General features: G+C 31.4%; 2 protein-coding genes across 3 annotated transcripts; one reads left to right on the forward strand and one right to left on the reverse strand.

The window, feature by feature from the left end:
* The first annotated feature begins 441 nt into the window (after positions 1-441).
* LOC108332298 (BES1/BZR1 homolog protein 4) lies at positions 442-4,891 on the forward strand. The gene is made up of 3 exons (XM_017567477.2): positions 442-1,255; positions 3,643-4,400; positions 4,537-4,891. The coding sequence occupies exons 1-3, from the start codon at positions 1,040-1,042 to the stop codon at positions 4,538-4,540; spliced, it is 978 nt and encodes a 325-aa protein (XP_017422966.1). The 5' UTR covers positions 442-1,039; the 3' UTR covers positions 4,541-4,891.
* Positions 4,892-10,769: 5,878 nt separating this feature from the next.
* LOC108318759 (E3 ubiquitin-protein ligase makorin) lies at positions 10,770-16,593 on the reverse strand. Of its 2 annotated transcripts, none has more exons than XM_017556405.2 (5): positions 16,424-16,593; positions 15,773-15,848; positions 14,898-15,658; positions 14,432-14,501; positions 10,770-11,590 (listed from the first exon to the last, which is right to left on the reverse strand). In XM_017556405.2, the coding sequence occupies exons 1-5, from the start codon at positions 16,432-16,434 to the stop codon at positions 11,144-11,146; spliced, it is 1,365 nt and encodes a 454-aa protein (XP_017411894.1). In that variant the 5' UTR covers positions 16,435-16,593; the 3' UTR covers positions 10,770-11,143. The 2 variants fall into 2 exon arrangements, with proteins under 2 accessions (XP_017411894.1, XP_017411893.1); XM_017556404.2 differs by having other exon boundaries at positions 15,761-15,848; positions 16,424-16,591.
* Between the last annotated feature and the right edge of the window lie 770 nt (positions 16,594-17,363).

Genomic DNA, 17,363 nt, shown 5'->3' on the forward strand with positions numbered 1-17,363 from the left:
CATTAACTATTTTCAAATTGGAGATTAAACTCTCTATATACTTAGTGTTATATTCTTATTTTCTCATTTTTACTAGACAAATGTAACTAAAATGGAACGTTGGAACATAATATTTAATTTTTTTATATAAAAAAAATTACAACTAGTTAATAAGAATAATGACCCTAACTTCCTGTTAGAAAATAACCAAAATGTTTATTATAATATATATTTCTTTTGTTTTTCTGTAAGTACTATAGTATTGTGTCGCCAAAATTATATTGATTTGATGCATATGAGGAGGGTTGAATATGTCAAGTTAAGTTTTGGGTTTGAATATTGTAATTTATAAATATGATTAGAATATTTTTGTATTAATTTTGTATTAAAAAAAAACAGAGAGAAAAGGAAAATTAACAAATCCAATGACATTCAACTGAAAGTAACCAACTTAGCTAAATTCAGAAAAGAATAGAGAGAGAGAGAGAAAAAAAAGAGAAAAAGGAAAACCAAATCAAAGTCATCATAGAGTCTCTCTACCCAAAACAAAATCCATTGCAGTGTGAAGTTCTTCTCAGAAGTTCACAAAGAAAGAAAGGGAGAGAAAGTGAGGGAAAAAGGTTAGGCCAGTGGTGGATCTAAAATCTCCAACACAACTTTCTCTCTCTATTTTCTCTGTTTCTCTCTCTATACAAAAAATCCAAACACCATGATCATCAATTTGATCCGCAAATTTGGCTAATCAAGTGCCCCTCTTCACTCTTTTCTTTTTCATCTTCTTCTTCTCCTTTTTTCATATGCAAACTTAAACACAAACACTCTCATTTTTTCCGACCACTTTCTAAGTCAGATCTCCTCCGATCTCCGATCACTCTCCGGCCACAAACCCACATCCTAAATCCACCAAATGTGCTACCCTTGCCACTTCCACCACACCCTTGTCCCTGCTTGGTTCGATTTCCAGTGACAGACCCAGAAGGGGTTTTAACGTTGTTGGGTCGAATCTGGTCCAAAGTTGTGTTCTTTGAGAGGTTTGAAGAGGACCCTTTTGAGTTGGGAGATGACGTCGGGGACGAGACTACCCACGTGGAAGGAGAGAGAGAACAACAAGAGAAGAGAGAGAAGAAGAAGAGCCATAGCAGCGAAGATCTTCGCAGGTCTGCGGATGTATGGAAACTTCAAACTCCCCAAACACTGCGACAACAACGAAGTCCTCAAAGCCCTTTGCAACGAAGCAGGTTGGACCGTTGAACCAGATGGAACCACTTACCGCAAGGTACCAAATTTCCTGCATTCAATTTTTCTCTTTCTATTTTCTATACCAATTATCTATTTCTTTTCTTATCACCATTTTAGCTACTTTTGATTTTAGTATTTCTGTGTCAAAAACATTTTTTTGTTTATTTTTTACCCTGGCTTAAGCCTTTTCCCAGAAATGGGAAACTGTTTATCTTGTTCTTCTCCTTTTCATGGTGTGAAATAAATGTATAGTTTGAGGTAGATTAACGCGTTCTCTTGAATCTCTCTCTTGAGAGTTTGACAATTATTTAAAGGACATTTATTTATAAATATAAAGTTTAGTATGACTTGTTTGACAAAATTAAATATTACTTGGGACTTTTTTTCTTTAATTTTTTTCTTTTATTTTCATTATCTGATAAACATTAATTTGTTTAATAATTTTTTTTATATATGTAATGGCAATTAATTATTTTAACAATTGGGTTACACTTGTTTGGAAGAAGATGAGATCTTAGACATGATGGATCATCAATAGCAAGTTTGACTTCCTTTGGAGTCTGAAAACTTTATCTATTTTAGGCTGTAAAATTTTTTCTTAATTTTTATATAAGAAAATTTCAACCATTGTTGTCACTGTTCATACACCCACCGTAAGCATTATATTCATTTTTTTTTCCACCACATTTTTTCTAATTACATAACTTTTAATACACAAAAATCTCTCTCTCTTTTTTTTTTCTATCTACACACTCCATCTTGCATTTTCAAACAAGGTGTACATCGACTTGTTATATTTGAAGTTAGACACTTATTCTTCATTTAACCCCTCATAGACTAATACTTTTCATGTCTTCTTTTGTTACATTCTTTATTTTTTCTCTTCTTTTGTTTTTCCTAGTTATAAATTTCCAAATGTTGTTATAGTATATAAACATCATTTGTGGAGAAACCTTAACTATAAGATGAAATTGAAAAGGTTCATGATGTAATTATAAAAGCATGTGACATGTGAGATGTCTAAATAACTGATATAATTTAAATTGTGTGGCATAAGATTTATTTCTCCAAAAAAGTTTATATATTAAAATTCCTTGGCTGTGTACGGTGGATCCGGTGAGCAGTGGTCCTGGCATTGTTAATGGGAAAGCATCAAAGATTCGCTCTCTTTCTTGACTGATGGTCACCTGAGAAACCAGGACAATTTTTTGTTTTTTAGTCATTTACATCTTTACGGGACCAAAATGCCCTCACTGGTAGATGCTTCAATAATTGTATGAAGTGAACCTGTTAAAGGGGTATTTTGGTAAACTCAAAAAGGCAATTTTGCCAGCTTTGGTGTTCCGTGGTTGGTGTGTTTGTCTGATATTTTGCTTTGTGTAATGTCCGTGTTGCTGTGTGGCATCGTAGCATTAGCTTTTTGACTTTTTCAGACAGCGTGGCCACGTAGGATTCCATTTGGGACTGTCTTTCGCCTCATCATTCACCCTTCTTTTGTGTCAATGTCACTGTTCTTTCTTTTTCTTTCCCCTCTTTCAGACAAACATGTTCAGATCTATGCATGCTTATAATCAGTCTAATATATTATATGTATTAGATCATCACTGATAATAACTATATTTGCTATATTTCACTTTTTAGAGTGAGTTCTTTTTCTGTCATAAAATTTGAAAACATTCACTGATTAGTTTAGCACACTGTCTAATATTTGTGTGCATGCAATATAATCACCTATAATAATACAAAATTTCTTCATCTCATAAATCACATTTGGTGCTGGTGACTTTCACCTTTTCTTTACTTGCATAAGCTTGGAATAGGTTGATACTGACATCATATTTTCTTCTGCACATTCAATTCTTTGACCAATTATGTCATTGATTAGACTGGATAATAATGCAGAGTTGAATAACTGATATATAGTTTTACATCTTTACATATATGTAATATCCCTTCCATCAAACAGTTTTTTTATTGATTGAATTTCACGGGAGTTCCAACAATTTAGAAGTAAATTCCATCTTATGAAAAATGAAACCAGCATGAATTCAGAGTATATGTGCATAAACCTATTCATGAGTACTTGGAGGAAAGAAAAATAACAAAGGAAATTAAACTAACTTCTCCTTAAAGTATAACTAGCTTATGAATGAGTTAATTGATAAACGTTATGTTGTATCAGCTTCTCAGAAATCTGGTTTTTCTTGAAAACGTTTATGGAATAGTTTTCTCAAAATAAATTCGTAGTCAACACCAGTGTCATGAGCTTTTATCATGTAGTTGTTGCCTCTGATTAAGTGTTGAATTGGTGTAGTTTGAAGTTTTCTGGTCATGCAAATCCTACCTATGTACATATACAGTACAGGTAGGTTCTGAAATTGTACACATTATGATGAGTTAATGGAAACAATTTTGTTGAATCAGGGATGCAAGCCTTTAGAGCGCATGGACATAGTTGGTGGATCATCAGCAGCAAGTCCTTGCTCATCCTACCATCCAAGTCCATGTGCTTCCTACAATCCAAGCCCAGGCTCATCTTCCTTCCCAAGTCCATCTTCATCTCCATACACCAACATTCCTAATGCTGATGGCAATTCTCTCATTCCATGGCTCAAAAACCTCTCAACTGCTTCATCTTCTGCATCGTCTCCAAAACTTCCCCATCTCTACCTCCACAGTGGCTCCATCAGTGCTCCTGTCACACCTCCTCTGAGCTCTCCAACAGCCAGAACACCACGAATCAACGCCGAGTGGGAGGATCAGTCTGTGCGGCCGGGGTGGACCAGACAGCAGCACTACTCATTCCTGCCATCTTCTAGTCCTCCGAGTCCCGGGCGCCAAGTTGTTGACCCCGAATGGTTTGCTGGGATCAAACTTCCTCATGTTAATCCAACCTCACCAACGTTTAGCTTGATCTCCTCAAACCCTTTTGCCTTCAAGGAAGATGGTTTGGCCGGCAGTGGTTCAAGAATGTGGACTCCTGCTCACAGTGGAACATGCTCTCCTGCTGTTGCACCAGGAACTGATAACAATGCTGACATTCCAATGTCTGAAGCTGTTTCAGATGAATTTGCATTTGGAAGCAACATGCTGGGGCTTGTGAAGCCATGGGAAGGAGAAAGGATTCATGAGGAATTTGGATCAGATGATCTTGAACTCACACTTGGTAACTCAAAGACCAGGTTTGTACCTTCTTCACCATATAAATTGCTGTTCAACTCACTCTTTTAACTATTCATCAGGAATTCTGCATAATTATCTTAAAAGTTGACACTTAACAGTGTAAAAATCTTAAAAATGATGTTTACTTTTTGGCAGATGAAATTGCAAATAGGAGGAATGTGAGGAATTGAATGTGATTATGGGAAGATTGACTTGTGTTGGTTTTGTTGAGTAGAGATGATATGATGATAGAGAAGGTAAGTGAGGTGAGTGGAAGGAGTTGGTTTCTTTTATTTATTTATTTTGATGACTTTCTCTTTTGAATTTATAGTTGTTGAGTAATATACATGTTTAGTTAGGTGTGGGGTGGATTTGCAACCCATACATCATTGTACTTGTTGTTAAACCTTATTATTGGAAACATCAGTATACATTGTATGGATTGGCTTGGTTTGCCACTCAAAAAACTCCACAGATTGCAACCTAACATTGTGTGCAAATTCCTTTTTTATTGCCTCTCTATCTAACTCTATTTTCCTTCAATTGGAAAATTTCAGAATTCATGGGAGGTATATCTCTATTAAAAGCTAAGTGAAGAGGCAGAATTCATACCTTATATTTACTCTGTTTACATGGGAATGAAAGATTGTTTTCATAAGAAAACAATGAACAAATCTATTTTTCACTAATATTTTATTAATTTATTTATATTTTTCTGTGTTTTTTCCATGCCACGTTGTGAAACCAGAAAAAGTTATTCAAACAAAAATATTAAAAAAATGCTAAACGCTATTCTCCTTTTCTTTACACTTACAGATAAAAATTGACGTTATTATTTTATAAATTTTCTACTATTCAATTTTATTTAATTATTCTCATGCTGTGAGTCTATGTTTGTTTCTTCTCGTGTCATGTTTGTTAGCCTCTTAACAATCTTTTCTTGAAATTTCTACGAAAAAAAGTATGGTGTGATTATTGATGGAAATAGCCTAGGTATTTTAAAAGAAATTAACTTAATAGTAAATTTTAAAAAATGATTTTTTAAAGTAATTTAAATTATTATTTTATCTTATTTTGTAAAAGTCAAATTATGAATTCTTTATTTTGAAGTTTAACAGAAACAATGTCTATAAAAATATTGTTTAGGATAATGAACTAAACTATATATATATATACTAACAAATCTTAAACGATATATGTTACTTTAAATATATATATATATATATATATATATATATATATATATATATATATATATATATATATATTAACAAATCTTAAACGATATATGTTACTCTAAATATATTTTGCATAAATGTTAGTGCACGTACCATGCCAAACACAACACTGATGAACATCTAACGTTCTAAGTGGAATATAGGAATAATATTTCTTTGTTTGTTGTGTTATTTTTCTTTATTTGTGCAAATTATAAAAGACAATTTTATTCTAAAGTTCTGCGTTGATTTAGAATAACATTAAAAGATAAGAAGACATTATGATAATGTTTCCTCAATGTTTTTTTGTTTGCTCAATTTGTATAAGTAGCATAGTTGTTTCTTCAAAAGTAACATAGCATTTGATTTCTTATAAAAGGGCTATACACCTACATCAAAGTCAATGCTTCTAAGTATAAATCTTTTTCGAAATTGTCTATATAAAGAAGACTGCATGAAGAGAAGAAAACAAGAATTATAAAATTAATTTTATGGCATATATTCTTTCGATGTCAAAACTCTCTTTCATCTGTATTATCTAAGCTCTTTGAAAAAGGAAAAATTTTGTAACAAGTTTTTCAGATAAATTTTGTATTGCTCAAATATCTTCTCTAAGGGAACTCTTATTTGTACTTGTTTTCAAAAAAACACTTTGTTGTTTTCATGAAATCATGAGTGATTTAGAATACTTATTTGTTTAACTCAGGAGAGTTAAACGTTATAGTTAGTTGAACTATTTAATACCAGAAGTGGTTATATTCATTGTAAACTAGGAGTGATTAAATTCAAAAATTAGGAGAACCCTTTTAAGAGTCCTTAAAGGAGAACTCAGCGTAACTTAGTTGAAGTGAACCCGTATAAAAATAAGTTTTCTTCCTTGTTATTTGTTTATTAAATTTTTAAAAATGGTTTATAAAAATCCGTGAGTATTCAACATTATGTGCAGATCGTCTAACTCTGCAAACAACGTCTAACACTTTATTGTTAAATGTTTTAAACTCTATTCAAATCCTTCCATTTTAGAGTTTACATGTGATTTAAAAAAAATACTTTAAAATAATAACAATCTAAATAAATAATTTTAGTTTAAGTCACTTAATCTAAAACCTATAATAAATCATTTCATTTTTCTCTAAATAATAATGTATTTTAATACTAAATCAATTTGTGGTATGATTGAATATTTGGGTTAAAAGTATATTGAACACAAGTAAGGGAACTTTTCCTTTACACTTTCAAGCTTTCTCCCTACACTTCTAAGTTAAAACTTTTGCCCTTCAATAAATAAATATATATATAATTAGGTAAGTAGTAAATATTGCTTACTAAATCACATTTATACTATCATGCATCTCTAACGTTGTGTTCATTTGCGATGCTTGCACTGTTTAATGTCATTAGCGCAGACGGATTATGATAAACTTTCACGTTCGCTTGCATCGATTTAAGAGGAAGGAAAACGATGAAATGCAAGATGGATGTTTTTTTGAGTCATCACTAAAATGGTATGATTTGCAAGGATTTGAGATAAATTATCGTATTTATCACAGACCCCACTTCATATTTACCAAAAAGTTTGACTGTAATAAACATGTTGTAATCGATTCCGGAAAAGGTTTATCCGATTCCAAGTCCAAGTCTAGTGTTTGTCAAATGCATTCCATGTGAAAGTTGTACATATATAATGATATTACGCGTAAAAGTTATACATATATAATAATATTAAAGTTGGTGCAAGGTTGGGAAGAGTGTTTGTTGATAATGAGTGTTCATCTATTGAAGGACAAGGAAACTTCTTCCAAGCTCTTTTCAGGTGAGTGTGTGATCCAATTTGGTATATTTTTGTGGTGTTATGTAGCTTGCAGGCAAGAGCTTAAAGAACATGCAACCAAGTATCTTATTCCAACAAGAAGTTATCTGGTTCCACGTGAAGCATATCCGAATCCATAGGAAGTTGTATCCAGTTACACGTGAAGGCGTATCCAGTTCCAATGACAACAACGGTTCCACGCAACTACGTATTCGGATCTAGTGCCAACGTATTCGGTTCCACCTTCAAGCGTAGCGATCTATCATCCCGTGGTATGAAGAGTTCCATCCCCGACAATAGTACAAGGAAATAACAAAGGCCATGGTTACGTAACCACATAACAAAGCCATTCATATCACACAACAATAGGCAATAATAACTAACCAAAAACATAAGTTAAATAACAATAAAAATCATCATAGATCCATGCAAACATTTATCACAACTCACTCATAAGAAGACAAACATGCTTACTCCCCCTTACAAACATATACTTGTTCCCATCATTCACAGAATCACAACCAACCAAAACAAGCAAGTCAGCTCCCCTTACCTCTAATTCAACAAAGAATTCTAAATCTTATAAACCCTCCTAACATCTTGGCTCCTAGGCTTCTCCCTTGGCAGAAAATAATGTTTTCTTCTCAAGACTATCATAAAATTTTCTCTCTTTTTCTTGATGATTAGGGGTTTTATTCTAAGATAATATAAATAGGAGGCATACCTATCTCTATTCGAATTATTTTCTGAATCTTTATAAAAATTCATTATTTTCATAATATACTCAAATAAAATTATCTTTGTTCTAATTGATTTTGTTAAGTCTATGAATAGTATATTTTTCCTATTATCTTTATTCTAATTAATTTTGATAAGTTTATCAATAATATATTACTATTATTATTATTATTATTATCTAACAATAATATCTAATTACATCTAATAATATCTTTTAATTTGTAACCATATCTCAAAATATCTTTTAATTTGTAAATATATCTAATATATAACAATATCTAAGAATGTCTTTTGAATATCTAACAATATCTAATAATATCATTTTCTAATTAAATTATCCAAAATCTTCTAATTAAATTATCATCCCATACATACTAACTTTTATAACAATTATAGTAATTATGCATGTCATCTTTAGTTTTAAATAACAAAATTCCTTATTTTATTTTATTTTCTCATACACTTTTACATCCCTTATCTATTAAAGTTTTAAGGTCTACGTTTGTTCATAATTTTAGTCCCGGTCTTGATAAATTATCTCTTAGATCAGAAAAATGTATTTTTTTTAGGATTTATTCGATCACAAAACGGATATAAGTGTTTCTCTCTTTCTCTTAATCATTATTTTATTTCCACGTGTCATATTCAATGAGTTTTTATTTATTTATTTTAAGGGTCTTTCTTTTTCTGATGTGTCTCCACCTATTATAGTTAATATTTCTGTTGTTTGTAGTCCTTCTCAGTTGTGCCTAGTCCATCCTCAAATTCTCCTCTTCCACCTCCACTTCAAGTTTATAGTCGAAGACATCATTCCTAACAACCACCAAATGACTCACTTCAAGTGTTAACTATTTTGTCTTCTTCAACTCTGACAATTAAGTCTAACCTTCGAATTACCTTTTGTAAAAATATACGTTCTACTCGTAATTTTTCTCCACATTATATTGCTTTAGGTTACCATAGATTGTCTTTGCTATTTTTATACATGTCTTTTGTCCTTTTTTGTATGTGTCCATTCCTAAATCTTTTAGGGACGCCTTAGTCCATCCTGGTTAGCGTCAAGCCATGATAGATGAACTATGTTCTCATTAGAATAGTGGAACTTGGGAGCTCGTCCTATTATCGTATGAGAAATCTGTTGTTGGATGCAAGTGAATTTTTGTTATCAAAATTGGTCCTGAAGGTACTATTGATCGCCTCAAAGTTCAACTTGTAGCCAAAGGCTACACATAAAATTTTGGATTAAATTATAAAGATACTTTTTCTCCAGTAGTAAAGATGGTTTATGTTCGTTTATTTTTAGCTATTGCTACAATTCAAAAATGATCTCTTTATCAACTCGATGTTAAAAAATGGAGATTTACAAAAAGAAATTTATATGGAGCAACCTCCCAGATTTGTTGCTCAAGGTCTTATGGATTTATATGTCATTTTCGAAATTTTTATATGGCCTAAAATAGTTTCTTAAGGCCTGGTTTAGCAAATTTAGTAGTGTGGTTTAATAATTTGGTATGACTCGAAGTGAATCAAATCATTTTGTCTTTTATCGTTACTCAAGTGTTGGATATGTATGTTTAATAATATATGTTGATGACAATGTTCTTACAAGTAGTGACCACCATGACATCTCTTAAATGAAACAACATCTTTGCCACCATTTTCAAACTAAATTTTGGCAAACTTAAGTACCTCTTAGGTATTAAGGCAGCACAATCAAAAGATGGTATTGTTATATGTGAAAAAAAGTATACACTTAATATTTTGGAAGGAATTGAGATAAATTCAAAACATATCGCAAAACCCACGGATAATAATATCAAATTCTTAACAAATCAGGAGAGTCTATTTTAGATCTGAACAATATAGAAGATTGATTGGGAAATTAAATTACCTTATTGTTACTCATCCTAACATTTCCTTTGTAGTCAATATGTTTCCCATGTAAATATTATTGGAATGCAATTATTTGTATATCAAAGGATAACCTGAAAAAAAGTTTATTATATGGTTCCAATAACCATACAAAAATTGTTTGTTATTCAAATGTTGATTGGGTAGGATATTCTTTTGATAGAAGATCTATCTCATATCTTGATTTCTTGGAAAAGGAAAAAAAAATGTTATAACAAGATCTAGTGCAGAAACATAATATAGAGACACAACACATAAATGACAATCAGACAACTCTTCACATCAATTTTAATCCTTACTTCCATAAAAAGACACAACACATTGAGATTGATTGCATTTCAATTGAAAAAAAATATTATATCTAACGATATTAAAACTAAATTCGTTAACTCAAATAATTAATTAACAAATATTTTCACTAAATCTTTAAAAATATCAAGAATTAACTATATTTATAACAAATTTCATATATACAATTTAAGACTTTTAATATTGTTTGATATTTATAAAAATTGTTGATATTATTTTTAGCAATATCTTCTATTTATCATATTTATTTTTAATTGTCATATATATTTGTATAATTCTTCATTATAAATATATTACCTATGTATGTGTGTTTTAGACAAAACACACATAAGGAAATTAAACACATACATAATTTCTCCCTATATTTAACATAACCAAAATACTATGGTGATGCAAATGACAAGAAGACCAAGAATATCAAGCCATATTTTACATACAACAGCAATCGCAGTTCAAAGTACAATGAGACAAGAGTAAGCAGACCCTCAAGCCAAAACTATTTGAATATGGTCATAACAAGCCAAAACTATTTGAATATGGTCAAGCCAAAACTATTTGAATATGGTCATAACAAGCCAAAACTATTTGAAGATGGTCATAATAGAAAATATACAAAATGGCATATGATCATGAATACCAAGTATTAACAAGAGTACTAGCATACCATATCTTGGAGTTTCCTCCTAAATGATTTTCAAGAACAAATGATAGGGCACCATACAGCCAAAGGAACCTCATTAACTTGTTATAGAGTGGCTTGATAATGAACTATGTAATTCTAGTAGTACTCATCACTGTATTCTTCTTCATCTTCATCTTCATCTTCATCATCTATGTTAGAATGCATCATCATGGATAACAAGGCAGCCTCCATAGGATTGAACTCTTCATCATCAAAATCTTCAAGACCAAAATCATCCACACCAGAAACCAGTGCTTCTGACAATGCAGCCATCTGAAAAAAATCTACCCCTTCTTCATCAGAATCAAAAGGGCCCAAACAAAGACCTGATTCACCAGCAAGCCTATCAGATATATCTATCATCCCAAATGGATCCATATCGTCGAAAAGATCCGAGTCCCTCATGATAGAAAGATATTCAGCACTAGTTAAATCAACATCGCTGAGCATGTCCAACATCTCATTAAGATTGTTTTGTCTCCGCTGTGGTGGTGGTGGTGGCCTGTGATGTATCCATGTGTATGAGCCAGGCTTCACAGTGTGCTGAAAGTAACAGATATCAGAATTATTAGAGATAAAAAATGTACAAATATAAGCTACGTAAAGAACTAAAGATCAAACCCTTTGATGCACTAATAAGTTCCTTGTATAGGATACAACACACGTCTGATACGACAATAAGCTTATTTTCAAAATAAGCACATACAACACATTATATGCACGCATAATGTTAAATGCATAAAAATTCTTAAAAACATAATAAATATATAATTGTTATTTTGTGAATCTAAATTAAAATCAAATGTATTAAAGGTTGCCAAAATAAAAAAATTATAAATTATTGTTATCAGAAAAGTATTACTCTTTTATAGATTATATATTTCATTGATTAAGTATCAATAAAGTATAAAATATATACATATTAGACATAAATAACAAATTGAAGTATTAGTGCCTCATTGATCAGAGCCAAAGCGGCAGAGACCGAGTTTGTTTCCAATTTCAATTTCGTGTTTTTTTAAGTAAAACCAATTTGAAAACTACTTACAACTCTTCCTTCATTTAATCATGTAGTACTAGCCTATCCTTAAGTTTGAAACAAGACAGCTTAATTTTAGAAACATGGGACTGAAACAAAACACAACTCCAGATCTAGCATGGATCCAAATCACAGCTCATGGTCTTTTCCATTACAACGAATACTCTTTCATTATTAATTATAAATTGTAAATATAATAAAAGATAATACATAACGAAAAATGTAGTACATAAACTACGTAGTTCGTATGGTAGTAGCTAATATTGTTGCAGAAGTCATTCATATTAGTAAAAATAAAATAAAAAAGTGTTGTGACACAAACATCACTAGTTTGCATAATGGCACAAACTTTTTAACATTTTATTATAAACACCGGAATTGTCAAAGCAAATCTCCAGTTCTTTCAACTTTAATTATCATAACCAGGTTTGGCAAAATCAAGACCCTACCTAAGTTTAATGGGGAGAAAAGTGTAGATTGTGGAATCGTAAAATGTAAAGAGTATAACACGAAAATAGGATAACAATGCAACCAATACGTGAAATAAATCCACCAAAATTCAATAATCTACATATTCATTATGTAGTTATTTAATTATTAATATCTTAATTTCTATTTTATTACATAATTGTTATCAAAGGGTGGGTGTGAAGAAAAGATAACAAGAGAAACCAAAAGTTAGAGCCTAAGAGGACTATTTCAAAGGCAAAGAACAAGCCCAACTTATCAACTTCAGAAGCCAATCCAAATAGAAAGGTAAGATGAGCCATACAAACTAAGGAGACCTCAGAGAGAGACATGAGAAGTAAAAAGAAAAAGGGGTATTAAAAACAAAAACAGAATGCAGGTAAAGAACAGAGAAACGTGGTGTGCGGTTAGGAAGAGGAAAGCTACTGCATATCTGTCAGCTGAAAGGAAGAGAGATGTCTCTCAAAGGTAAGAGCTATTTAGGGCAAAAAGACCAACAAAATAGGGTTTTATCTGCACTGCATCAAGCACACGGCTCACAAATTTGTGAGCCTTCAACACAGAAAAATAGCAATCTCTCCATGCAAGCCAGATAGCTCTTCAACCCTCTAGTATGATACCATTCTTGAAAATCCTACACTGAATCAAGCATGGAAGACAACCAAAACTCAAGGGTTGTACAAAAGTAAAATCACTAATTTGGCAACGCTGAAGTAACAGTCCATACTATATTTGTATGAAAGGAAGTACTTAAACTAACCAAGTACAATAGTAGTAATGTACAACTGCAAATGGTCAAGCTAGTAACTAAAAATAATAGTACCATTGTGCAACACAGAAATGCCATTATCATTATTGCATTCCCCAAAAGATTTAAAAAAATTTAATCATAATAATAAATATGCAGGCATATGGCTTACTTCAGTTCAGATTTCTGAACTCCCCAAAATGCAAACTGATTCGTATAATATTTTGGTAAATCAGACTTGGACCAAACGAGATAGTTTGTGGGAATTTTAGTTGCTTGATAATCAAGATCTTGAATTGTTATATCCCTAAGAAACTATGGTCTTGAAGCAATTGAAATGTTGAATTGTAAACCAATAATAATCACATGTATCCAAAGTTTTAAGCTTCCTCCAGGTCAAGTTGAATTAGTTTGCAACCCAAGTAGATATCAGAGATTGGTAAGAAAGCTGAACTATTCAGTAGTAGCCAGACTAGCCATCACTTTTGTTATAAGCGTGGTGAGTCAATTCCTTAATTATCCTCATGTTGATCATGGGAATGCAATTGTCAAATCTTTATACTTCTTTAAGGATCACTAGTAGAAGGATGATTAGTGCACGAGAACAAAGGACATGAAAAGATCATTTGCCTACGCTTATGCTGACCAGGCTGGTTCTCCTACTAAACCTATTGTGTCCTATTTGGAGAGAATCCCATTACATGGAAAAGCATGAAACAAATTGAAGTTGCAAGGTCTGAAGCTGAATCCAAATATCAAGCTATGACTCTCACTACTCGTAAACTAATTCATCTAAAACAAACAACTCATTAGATTTTATAATAAAATAATTCATCTAAAACAAATAATAAAATAATATTGGTGGCAGATAAGACCAAGAACCGATGTAGATTTTATAACCAAATGGATAGTCAGCCCAAATATGATTATTTATACCACTAAAATCAAATTTGACATCTAATATCTAATAGCAATATAATAAATACTAATTAAGTGAAAGGACAAATATGGTAGAATGCTATTCACTGTTCAAAAAGTGATGTTACTAATTAATTAAGAATGGTAATCAAATTTGCCCAAGGAATTTATTAAAGCAAGCAAATGACAAAAGAGATAGTAATTTGGGTACCTTGTAGAAGCAACAAGCCCCAAATGGACAATTCCCGTTTCCGAGGTTAAAATGCTTGCAATCAATTTGTCTGAAAAAAAAAATCAAACATCAAACCATTCAATCCCTTAATAAAAATACTGTCTTCGATATCTTTAGTAATCAGATTTTCACCTAAATAGATGAAATCTGAATACAGTACCCTCATCAATAGACCCATGTGAAGAGTGAACAATCAACATTTCACAAAATATTGGAACACAATGCATGTATGAATTTTTTATGTACTTTTGGGAGTGTTTTATTGTTGTGTACGAGAGGGGATATAGTAATGAGAAAAGGAGGGAATTATTTTCCCAACCAACCACAATCTCCAACAACTTTGACTAATTAATTATAATACAACAATAAATTCAAAATCACCAGTTACCAAGTAACAATACAATTTAGGGAAAGTGAAGGGGGTGTTGAGTAGAGAAGAAATTACTTGCAGTTTGCCTTGTAGTTATCAATAATTTCTTGTTTTTCTTCCTTAGTAGAATACCAAATACCACTTGGAATGACAAAATATGATAGTTTGCGACAAACAGGACATTTTCTCACTGTATTAGCAGTTCCATTATTACTCGTGTCCATTCCAGAGGTTGGGGCACTATTACGCCAATTGCGGATACAGGATAAACAAAAAGCATGGTCACATTGAGGAAGCAGCCCAAACTTACAATCAGATGGTTTAGGCTTGGAAAGAACACGCTCCAAACAGACATTGCATTCTACTTCTTGACTATCATTCAAAGCCTGAAGGTATTTTTCCCTTTTCTCACAAGTTGCCAAATGATTTTCTCTTTCCTCACTGTCAGTAGGATGTAAGCAAAATTTTCTACAGTAAAAACATCGATTTCCATGAACACGAGAACATTTATTTCCAAGGGGGCAGTTGGCAGCAGCAAATGAACAAAACAAAAGTCCAGATGCTGTAGCACCACTAGAACTGGATTGACCAACATCATTTCCAGAAGAGACCAGATTCTTATGTTGTGAACTCCTTGCACACTTGTCTGATGAAGATGGCTTCGAAGCCTTTGGAACACAACTTGATGCCCCTTTGGTGGTTTGATTCAGCACAGAATCTGAAACAGGAGGATGACGTCCGTTTGATGAAGAAGACGTCGCTTCATAAGCTTTGACATGTTTATATCTGCATCTACTGCCATAAGCACATACTCCTTTTTGATAATAGGTACAAATCTGTGTTTAACATAAGAAACAAAAGAGTAGGAAAGTCAATAAAAAGATTTATCTGTGGGGGGCAAACACAGTACAAGATAATCAGAATGAGTTACAACTTACATTACTACTTACACCATCCTTTCTCTCATGAATAAAATCACATTGATCCCCTTTCAAACACGCTCCACGGGCATAGAACTTGCAAACCCTAAGACAAATAATTATTTCCAAACAACTTATAAATGAGTAAGAATGTTATCAAGGGTCTACAAAAATTCAACATAAAAATTCAATAAGCAAGTAAACTCCTAAATTGGTTAATTAATAAATCACAAAGTCTCAACAAAAATTGCACACATCAAACAAATCAAAACGAATACACAATTTCCAAGTCAAAAAATCAACCTTTATTTATATCAAACATCAACAATCCCAAACCACCTTAAGAGAAAACTGATCAAAAATTGTATTTTAAACAAAGAAGTATTTTTCAATCAGTAAAACAGGAAACGAGAAAGAGACACAAGAACATGATCCATACAATCCACCACTTGGCGTTTGAACAAATAAAGAGTAGTGTCAAATGTCAATTATCCCACCACGCGAAACAACAAAACCCTTTTTCTTTTCTTTCTGACCTTTCTATTGTTCGAGCCAGACAAAAGATAAAACAAAAGGCAAAATCGAGAAGAGAGTCATGGAAAAAAAATTCAAGAATCAGATAAAAGAGATCGAAGAGAGAATGAAGGAACGGAAAAGAAGAAAAGAGGGTGAGAAATTCACCTGTTGGACATGACGATGGAGTGGGAATTGAGGAATTGGAACGGAAGAAAAGGGGAATAAAAGACAAAATGTGACGGTGAAAACCTAAGTGCGATCCATTTGAACCGGGTACGAGGGTTTTTTTGGCGGTGTCTCGGGGTCCGTTAAATTGCAAAATCTACGGTTATGCGAATGTGTTTCGAAGGAGCAATTTAGTTTTTTTTAAAAAAGACAATTTTTCATAAGTCTTACCTGGAACAGTTTCACACTGTTGATACATGGCACACTGTTAATATTTGTATACAGATATAAATAACAGATTTTGTAAAAATAAAAAAGATAAAATATATACAAAAATATTGTAGATTTTCTAAAAATATAAAAAAATTTCTATAAATCAGTGTATTAATATAATATGAATTATTAGATTCATTTAATTTAATGAATGTATTGATAAACTTGTTCAATATATCTTCATTGTCATGTTTTTAAATTTAATTTTATTAATGATTAAATAATTATAAATCATAAAAATTAAAATGAAAAAAATAATATAAAAAATTCTATATTTTAAAACTAAAGTTATTTTTTAATAATTTATTAAATGACCGGTTAATTAGAAGTTATAAAAGAATAAAATTAAAATTAAAAAAATAGTATAGAAAAATTAGTTTAAAAATAAAATAAATAGTTAAAAAAATAAAGTAACTTTCATTCACTTATTATAACAAAACAAATTGAAAATATCAAAGGACTAAAAAAACTCATTTTTAAACACTTATCAATAAAATAAGATGAATAATAAGACAATTTGTTAGTATCTTTTTTCTTATATTATAATAGATTAAACATTTTACTTTTATTAAACCAAATTAAGTTTATTATTTCATAATATATATATATATATATATATATATATATATATATATATATATATATATATATATATATATATAATTTT

This window comes from Vigna angularis, chromosome 11 (genome assembly GCF_016808095.1).
Source record: "Vigna angularis cultivar LongXiaoDou No.4 chromosome 11, ASM1680809v1, whole genome shotgun sequence".
Classification (NCBI taxonomy): Eukaryota; Viridiplantae; Streptophyta; class Magnoliopsida; order Fabales; family Fabaceae; genus Vigna; species Vigna angularis.